This window comes from Rana temporaria, chromosome 4, assembly GCF_905171775.1.
Source record: "Rana temporaria chromosome 4, aRanTem1.1, whole genome shotgun sequence".
Lineage (NCBI taxonomy): Eukaryota > Metazoa > Chordata > Amphibia > Anura > Ranidae > Rana > Rana temporaria.
Genome location: NC_053492.1, coordinates 316,647,038 through 316,660,396, shown reverse-complemented (window position 1 = coordinate 316,660,396; position 13,359 = coordinate 316,647,038). Strand labels below are relative to the sequence as shown.

Sequence of the window (13,359 nt, the reverse complement as noted above, 5' to 3'; positions counted from 1 at the left end):
GGGGGGGAAAAAAAAAAATTTACTTGATCAGGGCTTGATCTAGTTTGGTGAGTGTCGGTGTAAAGCAGGCCATAGATTATGCAATTTTCTTCACAGGTTGCAGGACAGAAAATCGCTCGGTTTCCCTCATCAACACAGTCAGTGTTGATTGGGGACTCCCTTCCAGGGGGTGCGGGGAACTCTCCCTGCCAGGGAGCTACTGGCTATAGCTTCTGGCAATAATCGCATGCTAAAAATTCAAAATACTGGTTGTACCCAAGTCAATTTGGGTACAATCAGCCTGCACATAGGTGGTTGAAATTGATCCATCTCTGGCCAGATTAGGTGTCATTGTCAGATAGTGGTAGTGTAAGTGCCAATTGATGTTAATATTAAAGCGGACCTCCACCCAAAAGGGAAGCTACATTTACCCCCCCCCCCTCCCAGCTGCCAAATTTGTCACCTTTTTGGGTGGGGCCACGTACCTGGTTTCGTTACCGCAAACTCATCTGGAAGTTCAGCCCCCCTCCACCTTCCCCTACTGCCAGGCCATCCAAAAAACACAGCGCGCATGCACAGCAGTAGGGAACCGGCTGTGAAGCCACAAGTCTTCACTGTCAGTTTCCCTTACCCAGGATGGCAGTGGCAGCACCTGAGAGCCGACTGAAAAATTGACTCAGGTGAAGACAACGCTGGATTCGTGCACAGGTAAGTGTCCTAATATTAAAAGTCAGCAGCTACAAACTTGATCAGAGCTGCTAAGTGTATTTTGACAACAGTTTGTGTCAATGCTACGATCAATGGGTTTTAGGTAAAAAAAAAGGTTCTGGAGTCAGTGGGGCAGGTCCACAAAAGAATTACGCCGGCGTATCTATTGATACACCGGCGTAATCTTGAATTTACCGCGTCGTATCTTTGTTTTGTATCCACAAAACAAGATACGACGGCATCTCAGGTCGATCCGACAGGCATACGTCTTAGTACGCCGTCGGATCTAAGATGCAATTTTTCGGCGGCCGCTAGGTGGCGTTTCCGTCGAATTCCGTGTCGAGTATGCAAATTAGCTAGTTACGGCGATCCACGAACGTACGTCCGGCCGGCGCATTTTTTTACGTCGTTTGCGTTCGGCTTTTTCCGGCGTATAGTTAAAGCTACTGTTATGAGGCGTTCCCGCGTAGAAATTTGAATTTTTTACATCGTTTACGTAAGTCGTTCGCGAATAGGGATTTGTGTAGAAAGACGTCACCGTCGTGAGCATTGGCTTGTTCTGGGTTAATTTCGAGCATGCGCACTGGGATACCCCCACGGACGGCGCATGCGCAGTTAAAAAAAAAATGTTAACGTCGGGTCACAACGTATTTACATAAAACACGCCCCCATCACAGAGATTTGAATGCCGTGCCCTTACGCCGCCAAAGATACACTACGCCGCCGTAACTTACGGCGCAAATTCTTTGAGGATTCGAAAAAAAAAGGTAAGTTACGGTGGCGTAGTGTATCTTGGATACGTTACGCCTGGCGCAATAATGCGCCGATGTATGTGGTTCTACCCCAGTGTGTTTTAGGTAGGACAAAAAGAAAAAAAAATGTAGTATCGCCATGATCATTAGCAGTAGGAGAATTCATTTTGCAGGGTTTTTTGTGGTGAATCATGTCAGTGGCATAAAAATATATGGCTAAGTTTTTACCATTATAGGCTATTTTCCCTCTCTTAATGGAGATCAGGAGGTAGCCATTGAAATTTAGCACCAAATTAATGCACAATCTGTCCTTAAGAAAACTAGGTATAATCTACCCGTATACACAAAGTAGAGATAATATGTACAGTTACACTAATACACAAAAAAAGTTGCAAAATTTTGTTTGGGCGGTAAGGTTTGTTTTGGGCAGTAAGGTTTGTTGTAAAGGGGTTAATATGTAATATTTTCAGTGGCTATTTATGAAATTCCAAATTGTATATTTTTTGACAATGATTTTCTTTTTTTTTTAAATGATGTTATAGGTATGCAGAGGATTGGCCAAACAAACAGAGCTAAATGACTTTTTATTAGATGTATCCAAGTAAGTACATAGAACCTTACATGTTGTCACAAATGGTAATTTTGTAAAATGAAAAACATTAAAGTTGCTGTTAGATCAGTCGCATTCACATTCACTATTTATTGTCCATCCTATTTTTTTAATATAGTATATTATAATATCTTATGTAGCGTTTTATAAGATGTAGTTTTTGTACATAAACTTGTAAATATTCCATACAGGTCTCTTTGACAAAGAGAGATGCATGCAGAAAAAATCGAAATCAACAAAACGTGATTATTTTAATATATCCAACAGAATAATAAAAATGTGACTGGGGTTTAAACTCTTGCAAAGGTCAACAATAAAGTTCACAAAAATCCATATGATGTATAACTCTTGGTTTGGTGGAGCAATTAAGTCATCAAAACTGGTGTTTAAAGTACTGTATATCTACACTGCTCAAAAAAATTAAAGGAACACTTTTGAATCAAAACTCCTGGGATATTGATCTGGTCAGTTAAGTAGCAGAGTGGGAGGGGTGTATACAGAGGGGGTTGTTAATCCGTTTCAGTTGCTTTGCTGTTAATTGAAATTAACGACAGGTGCATTCGATGGGCAACAATGAGACGACCTTTAGTGTACTCTGTACTCTGTGCTCACTGCCGGACACTGTGGAGCTTGATTGGCATTTTCCATTGAACACCAGAATTGGCAGGTCCGCCACTGGTGCCCCATGCTTTTCACAGATGAGAGCAGGTTCACCCTGAGCATATGTGACAGACGTGAAAGAGTCTGGAGAAGCCACGGAGAACTTTATGCTGCCTGTAACATTGTTCAGCATGACCGGTTTGGTGGTGGGTCAGTGATGGTCTGGGGAGGCATATCCATGGAGGGACGCACAGACCTCTACAGGCTACACAATGGCACCCTGACTGCCATTGAGTATCGGGATGAAATCCTTGGACCCATTGTCGGACCCTACGCTGGTGCAGTGGGTCCTGGGTTCCTCCTGGTGCACGACAATGCCCGGCCTCATGTGGCGAGAGCATGCAGCCAGTTCCTGGAGGATGAAGAAATTGATACCATTGAATGACCCCCATGCTCGCTTGACCTAAATCCAAAAGAACACCTCTGGGACATTATGTTTTGGTCCATCTGGTGCCGCCAGGTTGCACCTCAGTTTGTTCAGGAGCTCAGTGATGCTCTGGTCCAGATCTGAGAGGAAATACCCCAGAACACCATCTGTCGTCTCATTAGGAGCATGCCCTGATGTTGTCAGGCATGCATACAAGCACTTGGCGGCCATACAAACTACTGAGGACCATTTTGAGTTGTTGCAATGAAATTTCAGCAAAATGGACTAGCTTGCTGCATAATTTTTTTCACTTTGATTTTCAGGGTGTATTTGAATTCAGCCCTCTGTAGGTGGATAATTTTCATTTCCATCAAATGATGTGCCATCCTTTCATTCCTAAAACATTACCCAGTCCATATCAGTATAGATATCCAGCATGAGATTTTCTCCTTTTGTGTTCCAGGACAGCCTCTGAGACATAGGGCTCCTCCCTTCGGGACAAGAAACTCGCATACCAATATTTTTAAAAGGTGGTCCTCCAGGCCTCCCTCTTCAGTTTACCAAAGAACTACCGGAAGGCTGTTTCATGGCCACAGTAAACCTACAGGAGGCCCAGAGTTTCCTACTATCTCTGGGGTGGTTGATCAACCAAGACAAATCCTAGCTGACACTGATCTCTTCAGTGGAGATGAAAGTTTTTCTCCCCAGGGAGAAGATTCTGAGGATGGATTAGACAGTAGCCCAACTGCAAACCAATCGGGTAGCCCTGATCAGAGACGTTATGAGGGTACTGGGTTTGATGTCTTCCTGCTTTCCAGCAGTACCTTGGGCAAGGCTTCATCAGCACCCTCTACAGAGTCTCATGCTGAGTCACTTGGACGGCAGAAAAGAAAGCCTAGATCTACCTATGCCTCTTTCAGCCAAGGTCAAAAGGACTTTTTTGGCGGTGGCGAGCCCATCACAACCTTGAGAATGGTTTGTCTTGGGCAGAGGCGGCTCTCTAATTAGGCAAAAAAGGCGGTGGCCTAAGGCCTCGCACTCCCAGGGGCCTACGGCCGCCTAATTTGCCTGATGTGGGTGGGAGAATGGGGAAGGATGTCCCCGGTCAGTGTCCCCAAGCTGGCAGGGTGAGCGCCACGAGCCGGACTGGTAAAGGATTGCTGACTTTACAGGCAGCGCTGCCTGTACCGCAGACGAATTGTATCGGTGAAGGGCGGCGGCAGAGCTGCTGAACCCGCCAGGAGGTAGGGGCGGACTGGGCAGGGAGGGCTCTGGTGCCTCGCAAAGATGCCGCTTGCTCCGCTGCAGACAGGCGTGTGACTGACACCCGTGACCCACTGGCCGCCGCTGCTACACTGTTCTATCTGCAGTAGAGCGGTGCCGGTGTGCAGTCGCTTGCCTTTCAGGCGGATCGAGCTTCCTCCTAGTCCCGCGCGCCCAGCGTGATGTCATTCACAGGCCGGGAGGCAGGATGAAATCATGTTCCCTGGGTGTGTTCTAACTGAAGGGGGGGGTGGACTGACATGGGGAAATGACAAATCGCTGTTCATACATTGTATGAACATACGATCGGTCATTCCCCCCCCCCCCCGACAGGACACACACACACAGCTCCCGGTTCTCGCTCTGTAACGAGCGATCGCCAGTGCCCGACGGTGATCGCGACCTCCAGAAACGCACGTCGGCGGGGGGTGCGCCCCTATTGGCTGCTGGGAGAGGTGATGTATAGCTACCTGCTCTCGCCCAGCAGAGCCGACCTGCCGTCGTATAAATGTGGCGGCTGGTTAGGTTCGGATTTGGACCTAAATTTATCAAATGGATTGAACTTCTTTATAGTGGGCCTAGTGCCAGGGTCTTGGTCAACGGGAGGGTGTCTGCTCCTTTTCCCCTGTCTAGGGGCACGTGTCAGGGTTGCCCTCTGTCCCCGTTATTGTATGCACTGGCGGTGGAGCCTCTTGCCTCTACCTTGCGAGCGCACCCGGGTATTCAGGGCCTGCAAAGTGGGGGTGTGGTGGAATTGATTAGTTTTATATACAGACTACATGCTGTTGTACCTGGAAGATGCGGGACCATCTCTACAGGTGGCCCTGGAGGTTATACAAAATTTTGGTAGGTATTCAGGCCTGAAGATCAATTGGGACAAGTTCCAAATCCTTCCCATTGATGTTAGTGTCCCCACAGAACGTCAATCCTCCCCTCCACTTCTCAGGGTGAGTTCTATGAAATACTTGGGTATTGTCATTAGTCGTTACCCGGGAGATTTTATTAAACTTAATATAGAGCCTTTAAATGCAACCCTGAAATCCAAAACACAAATGTGGGCTAAGTTACCCCTTGGGGTCATGGGTCGGGTGAACCTAGTCAAGATGGTCCTACTTCCCCAGTTTTTATGTCTTCTGGCATGCACCGGTTTATTTGCCCCTTAGGATTTTTAAGGTTATTGAAGCTATTCTCAACTCCTTTGTATGGGGCTGTTCCCGACACAAATTATCGTGGCAGGTACTGAAGAACCCTACTGAGTTGGGGGGCGCGGCGTTGCCCGACTTTAACTTTTACTATTTAGCTGCGCAGCTGTCCCATTTCTACTATATAGACAAACGGGACAACGATTGGTACTTGACTCTGGTATGCCCCCCCTCAGACGCGTGGGAGCACGCACCCCTTTCAGATTATTTTTAGGGACCCTGCAGAGCCCTGGGTGTTGGGAGACCGGGAGAAACTGTTGTACACTCTTTGTAAGGTCTGGGCGGTGGTGAGACGTAGACTTAAATTGCCCCCTACCCATTCTCATACTCCCTAATGGGATAACTCCTGCTTACCTGAATTGCTAACTGTACCGGATTATGTTTTATGGCTCAACCATGGGGTGATGTTTTTGTCAGATGTCTATGACGGGTCTACCCTGAAGTCATTCCAGCAGCTTAGAGAGGGGTTTGGTCTACCGCACTACATGCATTTTCGCTTCCTCTAGCTCCGCCACGCTCTCCAGTCCCAATTTTACAACGGTCCTCCTAACCTGGATCGAATGGATATTCTTGACAGAATAATGGGACAAGATCCACTTAAACTTATTTCTATAGTTTATAATTCTCTGCTTCACCCCACTGCTGCGGTCCTCGCCTATGCTGTGAAGGATCGTTGGGCTGGTGACGTGGGGGAGATGGAGGATGATGAATGGGAGGATGTGCTGGATACTTGTAAAAAGGTCTCTGTCAGGCTCTCTGACCGCCTTGTACAGATGTACATCTTGCATAGGTCTTACTTGACCCCCATTCGCCTAGCCAAGTACAAGCCTGATCACAACCCTTTGTGTCCCAGGTGTCATAGCCCATCTAGCTCCTTTTTCCACCTTATATGGTCGTGCCCTGTGATACAGGACTATTGGTCCCACATAGTGCAGTTTATACATGAGATGGGGTCTCCACGAACACTTTGCCTGAAACAGTGTTTCCAGACCCGGATTCTGACAAATTTCATAAAATCTTTTTGCAAGAATCAGTTTATTGCCAGGTTATTAATTGCGAGAAAATGGTTGCGGGTTGCACCGCCGACACCTCAAGAATGGATCTCGACGGTTAATGCTGTTTTGCCTTACAAGAGGGAGATCTATGTACATAGGGGCTGCCCGGCTAAATTTAATAAGATCTGGGATTCTTGGATGGGCAGTGCGGCCACGTGTGGTGAGGGACCGGCTGAGGTGTAATGCGTCCGCCATTTTTGTCTATCATGATTCAGAGCATGTGGTTTGTGAAAACTCGATGTATACCAGCCTCTGTATTTTTTCTGTTTTATTCCTTTCACTGTATTTTCATTGTCATTCTTCTGTATGCTATTATTCTTCAAAATAAACACCACGTTATTTGTAAAAAAAAAAAAAAAAAGTCATCGGCTGCAGTATTTGTAGCTGCTGGACTTCATATATTTTTTTTAGGCAGACCTCCGCTTTAAGTATATGTAATAAATTAGTTATGCACCCTGTCTCAGGTCAGTGGGGTGGGTATTTTATTGTATTTTGGTGCACAGTAAATTACACAAAGACCAACCAAGACTGAAACACATACATTTGTCACTTTTTTTGGTGCAATCGGCATCAGAGGAGAGCGCATGTGCCAGCATGTTTGAATCTATACATATTCTTGTACATTCTGAGGAAGTAAATTATGTCCGTGCATGGCATTGTAACAGGGTTGAAAGTGGAAGTGGAGCAGTTTATTTCTGAACCACTTTTCGCTAGATAGAGAACTCCTTATTAGCCTGAAATTAATAGCTTTGAAATTGCGCAAAGCATATTTTTGTATTAGGTGAATTTCTGCATGTGTGATCTTAATTAGACCATTGCCTCTTTTTTGTTTTGATTTGCACTTTTTGTTTTTGAATAAATTACAAGTCAAGTCTTCTTCTTTTTTGCAGAACATACTTTGATAACATAGTTGCAATAGATTCATTACTTGAACATATTATGGTAAGAAATATGATTGTCCATCACTCCATTTCCTGACTGAAAATTGTATTACATTTTTTTGCGCTTTTAAAAAATAATATAAGAAATGTTTAATATATGTTAAATGTGTAAAAATATTACCACGCAGAACAAATAAAAAAACAAATGTTTACATATTAATGGTTAATAAAGTAGAAACTAACAAAAAAATCTGTAGGAAAATAATAGATTGATGGAGAAGGAGAATAAGGCCGCGTCCACACGGTCGGTCCATCCGATGAGAACGGTCCGAAGGACCATTGTCATCGGTTAACCGATGAAGCTGACTGATGGTCTGATGTGCCTACACACCATCAGTCCAACGTGGTGACGTAAAACACGACGACGTGCAGAGAAAAATGAAGTTCAATGCTTCCAAGCATGCGTCGACTTGATTCTGATAATGCGCAGGTTTTTATCCGATGCTTTTGCATACTAACCATCAGTTTTGACCTATCGGTTAGGCGTCCATCGCTTCAATTTTAAAGCAAGTTCTAAAATTTTTGACCGAAGGAGGATAACTGACCGATGGGGCCCACACACGATCGGTTTGGACCGATGAAAAGGTCCTTCAGTCTGTTTTCATCGGTTTGGACCGACCGTGTGTACGCGGCCTAAGAGGTTATGCTGATTAGTGTAATCTAAGGGTTAATTAGTTGCACAGGGGAACATTTTATTAAAAAAAACGTTTTGCTTGAGATGCTGCTTTAACTGACTAAAAAAAAATTAATCTAGGTTTGTGCTTGGGTCCAAGGTCAGGGTCAGTATTTGTTTTTTGGACAGGATTTTTTCTTTTTAAATTGGTATCAGTGTCAGTTGGTGTCAGTGTCGGTGTGTTTTAGGTAAGATAAAGATAAATATTGTATCACTGCGATCGTCAGGGGCAGAAGTATTTATTTTGGGTTGTTCTTTGGTAAAATATTATGGTAGTAGCAAGAAATATACAGCTAAAGAAAAAATAAAACATTTATTTTTTTACTATTTTGGGCCAGTTTTCTTTTGAAAAAATAAATCGGGAGATATCCATTACTATTTACCTCCAATTGAAAGCCCGATTTGTCCTGAAAAAAAAAAAAAACACAATATAATGCACCTCCTACACGCAAAGTAGTTGTGATGATATGTACGGTTTTTGAAAAATTATGCTTAGGCATTAAGATTTTTTTACCTTTTTAGGTGCAAGGGTGTTATGAAATTTTTGTTTTTAGGTTTAATACCACTTTTAACTATGTCATCAAAATAATATAGAATATATAATTTCTGGGAGGACAAACAAGGCTTTCTATTTTTTTTTTTTTTTCAGTATATACTGAACATATCTTTTTTGGAAAGGCTCCAGAGATTGTTGAACATATCTAAGGCCGAGTTAACACCTATGCGAATTGGATGTGGCTTACACTGCATCCAAATCGCAGGACATTTTAAAATGCATTAAAGGCTGGTTCACATATCTGCGGTGCATTCGCACTGCGCATTGCCCAAAAAAGTGTGCGTTTTTTAGGCAGTCCGGTCCGGCTCAGGTACGAATTCAGGCACATTATCTTCTATGGGCACGCATCTGATTCGCAGATGTGTTCTGTTGTGAACAGGATAAAATCCTGACCTGATACTAATGCAATCCTAACCTGACCCTGATCAAAAACTGACGTAAAACATGGAACAACTGATTTTTCTCTTCGCAGGGAAAACTGAGCTGGAATTCGCACCTGACCGGTGTGAACCAAGCCTAAGTGTTATGTTGCTAGACAACATTTTGCCTGGAAAAGGTTGTCTAGCAAAACTTGATATTCTAGTAAAAAAATTAAAATAAAAAAATCCAAGAGACCCAAGATTGTCGTGCAGTGTTTAAGGCCTCGTACAGACGACCGGATCTATCCGCTGGGATTGATCCGCGGATCAGTTCCAGCGGACAAATCCGGTCGTCTGTACGGCCTAGCGGATATTTATCCGCGGAGATTCGTCGGGCCGATCGATTTCAAGCGGATAGAAATTTCTTAGCATGCTAAGAAATCTATCCGCTTGAATCGTTTCCAGTGGATTGATCCGGTCGTCTGTACAGACTCACCGGATCAATCCGTCCGCTCCCCTCCCTCGCATGCGTCGTAATGATTCGACGCATGCGTGGAAGTACTTACCTTCCAGCGTTGTGCACGTCGCCGCGTCATCGTCGCGGCGACGGCGCGACACGTCGCCGCGGATGTATTCCGCGCGGATTTTGATCCGATGGTGTGTACAAGCCATCGGATCAAAATCCGGAGGAGGAATCTCCGCTGGAAACGGTCCGGCGGACCGTTTCCAGCGGAGATCCCCTCGTCTGTACGAGGCCTTACAGTTAATCTTCTTAAGAAAGCATGTACTGCCTGAATAGAAAAGGCCTGTCCCCTGCCAGCATGCTGTGTGGAAGCAGTGGTCTCTTTGCAGAAGGGGACCATGCCAACTGCTGAGTCAGAGACAGAGCTGCTCATCTCATTCAGCAAGGACCATGGAGTTTGCTGATTGCAGAGACTTTGCACAATGTTTGTTGGGAGCCCCAGTGATTTTTTTTTTTTTTTTGCATCTTTAAAGGGAAAATTTTATTGTGCTTTAAAGAAGCTGCGGAGATCCACAATTGAGATTGAGTATGCAGTTAATGAGACAGCATCATCCAGACATTCTACAAAGCTGGGCTTTATATAAAAGTGACACAAATAAATGCAGAAACATGTTTTAAGGAAGCCAGAGCTGCTAGTTACCTTGAGAAAACCAATGGTAAAGCTAAGTGGTGGTAGCATCATGTTGTGTGATTCTTTTCTGGAAAACTTATCAGGATTGAGGGTATTATGAATGGAGCCAAATACAGAGTGTTTGTTTTTAAAAGCAAAATATGTTTTCACCTGCAAGTAACCTGAGGATGGGGCAGACAGTGATCCTAAACCATAGCCAAAGTAACATTGGAGTTGATAGATAAAGTGAAGAACTGAGATTATTAGATTGCCCCAAAGCTCAGACTTCAACTGTGAATTGTGAATCTAAAATAAAAGATTTGGAAATTGTTGTCTATAAGTAGTCCCCATCTAAACTGACAGAACTTGGCAATCTAGCAAAGAAGCAGCATTGCAAGATGCAGATATGTTAAACAGGTACTGTCATTTTCCAAAAAGCTTGCCACTGGTTTTAGAAAGTATTGCCCTCATGAGGGCATATACTAAAGCAACCTACTTTTTTGTAAACGTTTGTGTTACAACAAAAATATTTCAAAATATTAAGTAATTCATATAACATTCCAACACATCGAATGTGATCCATTATATTTTCAATCCGTAACGGCACAAAATGTGGAAAATTCCAGAGTGTGAATACTTATGAAAAACACTGTGGGCCAGTTCCACAAAGAACTTACGGCGGCGTATCTATTGATACGCCGCGTAAGTTCTACGATGCGCCGTCGTATCTTTGTTTTGTATCCACAAAACAAGATACGCCTGAATGTGGGCTAGATCCGACTGACGTACGTCTTAGTACGCCATCGGATCTTAGGTGCATATTTATGCTGCCCGCTAGGTGGCGCTTCCGTTGATTTCAGCGTAGAGTATGCAAATTAGCTAGATACGCCGATTCTCAAACGTACGTCCGCCCGGCGCATTTTTTTACGTCGTTTACGTAAGGCTTTTTTCGGTGTAATGTTACCCCTGCCTCTATGAGGTGTACGCAATGTTAGGTATGGACGTCGGGACAGTGTCGAATTTTCCGTTGTTTGCGTAAAACGTTCGCGAATAGGGCTTTGCGTAAATTACGTTCACGTCGAAAGCATTGACTATTTGCGACGTGATTTCGAGCATGCTCACTGGGATACCCCCATGGACGACGCATGCGTCGTTAAAAAAAAACATCATTTACGTGGGGTCAAGATGAATTGACATAAAACACGCCCACATCTTAGTCATTTGAATTTCGCACCCTTACGCCGACACATTTACACTACGCCGCCGTAACTTACGGCACAAATTCTTTCTGGATAAGGAACCTCCGCTCTAAGTTACGGCGGTGTAGTGTATCTGAGATACGCTACGCCTGCCTAAAGATAGGCAGTTCTTTGTGGATCTGGCCCTGTATCTATTCAAGGTCTGTCTTTTCTACTTTATGTGCCATTGATCAATGCCAAATGTGACCTTTTTGTTACCAACTCTTCTTCAGAATTAGGACTTGTTCTAGGCTTCATTGAAGGAAATGGAGCACAAACCTCTGAAGTTGCCAAAGTCGCTATTAAGTCCTTTTGTTTTTTGTTTTTTCTTGTTCCAGATATATGCAAAGAACCTAGTGAATGCAGATCGCTGTGCACTTTTTCAGGTTGACCACAAAAACAAAGAATTATATTCTGACCTTTTTGATATCGGTGAAGAAGATGAAGGAAAACCAGTTTTCAGAAAGACCAAAGAAATAAGGTGACAATCTTTTCAACTCCAAAGCACAAGTGGGGCCATACTGTAATCTTCTGTGATCTACTGTCTTTTAAGAGTTGACTGTTTTTCTTGGTATTCGTTTCGCTATTTAAAGTTTACACCAATTCTTTAATTTTTGGTTACGCTTTAAAAAAAAAAATATTTCTGCATTAACATGTCTTAAAGGGTGATTTGATTTTTCATTTAAGTCCTGAAACTAGATAAGAACTTAAAAAAAAACATCCTACAGTAAATGATCCAAAGTTACATATGTGAACGTCTAGGTTTATAAAGTGGTTCTAAAAGCTTCACGTTTTTTACCTTAATGCATTCTATGCATTTTGGTAAAAAAAAATTACAGTATCAGCTCATCAGTAAGTATCATCAGATACATAAAACGTTTGTTACCCCAACACTTCATAGTCCTGATTTGTGCCTGCTGTGCCATGTATGTGTATGAGAAACAATCCTGTTCTCTTTGTATTTCTTCCTATGTGTGAAGTCCCTTGCTTTCCTATTAAAAACTGACCACACCATGGTCAGTTATCTAGCTGTGCTGGGAACTCTGTGTACTTTCCTCCAATTATCAGACTTGTCCTGACATGTCCCCACTGTACAGCCATTTACTGGGAAGCTCAGTGTGCTGCTGTCCCCCCCCCCCCCCCCCCAGCAAAAAAATGCACATGTTTTGCCTTTCATTTCTATTTTAAACTGAATGGGTATTTTTTGGTGATCATTTACAATCACTTTAACTTGTTCCTCTTTAAATGCAGCACTGTGCTCGAAAGCAGCATCACTGCTTTCGCACACTCTCCTCACAAAAAATTGTGCACTCGTGTGGAATAACAACTAACTACGGTACTTAAAAATCTCCCTAGGCAATGCTTTAAATGCCTTGACAGGTTACCTGTAAAGTTGCAGGGTGGGTCTAGTGCTAGAATTTTTGCTCTCGCTCTACGGTACAAACACCGTTTATATATGCGTGCACAATTTGTGTATGCATTTGCTTCTGAGCATGTAGATAGGGGCGCTTTAATAATTTGTTTCACTTTTTATTTTTACACTGCCCCTTAAGTTTTTTTTTTTTTTGGCACTTTTATTCCTATTACAAGGAATGTAAACATCCCATGTAATATAAATAAGAATGACAGGTCCTCTTTATGACCCAAAATCTCTGCTCTACCTTAAAAGCTTAAAAAAAATAATAAGATATTATATATATATATATATATATATATATATATATATATATATATATATATATATATATATATATATATATATAAATTGTGCTTTAACCACTTCAGCCCCAGAATATTTGGCTTCTTAATGACCAGGCCATTTTTTGCGATACGGCACTGCGTTGCTTTAACTGACAATTCCGC

At 43.1% G+C, this 13,359-nt stretch overlaps 1 protein-coding gene across 3 annotated transcripts in view; it reads left to right on the top strand.

Annotated features, from left to right (window-relative positions):
• The window catches only part of PDE10A (phosphodiesterase 10A), a 361,988-nt gene that overhangs the window by 195,493 nt on the left and 153,136 nt on the right, over positions 1-13,359 (top strand). For all 3 annotated transcript variants that reach the window (XM_040350636.1, XM_040350637.1, XM_040350635.1), the window contains 3 exons: positions 1,982-2,040; positions 7,487-7,538; positions 11,835-11,977. In XM_040350636.1, the coding sequence (XP_040206570.1) occupies positions 1,982-2,040; positions 7,487-7,538; positions 11,835-11,977 (254 nt within the window). The remainder of the gene's footprint in view (positions 1-1,981; positions 2,041-7,486; positions 7,539-11,834; positions 11,978-13,359) is intronic.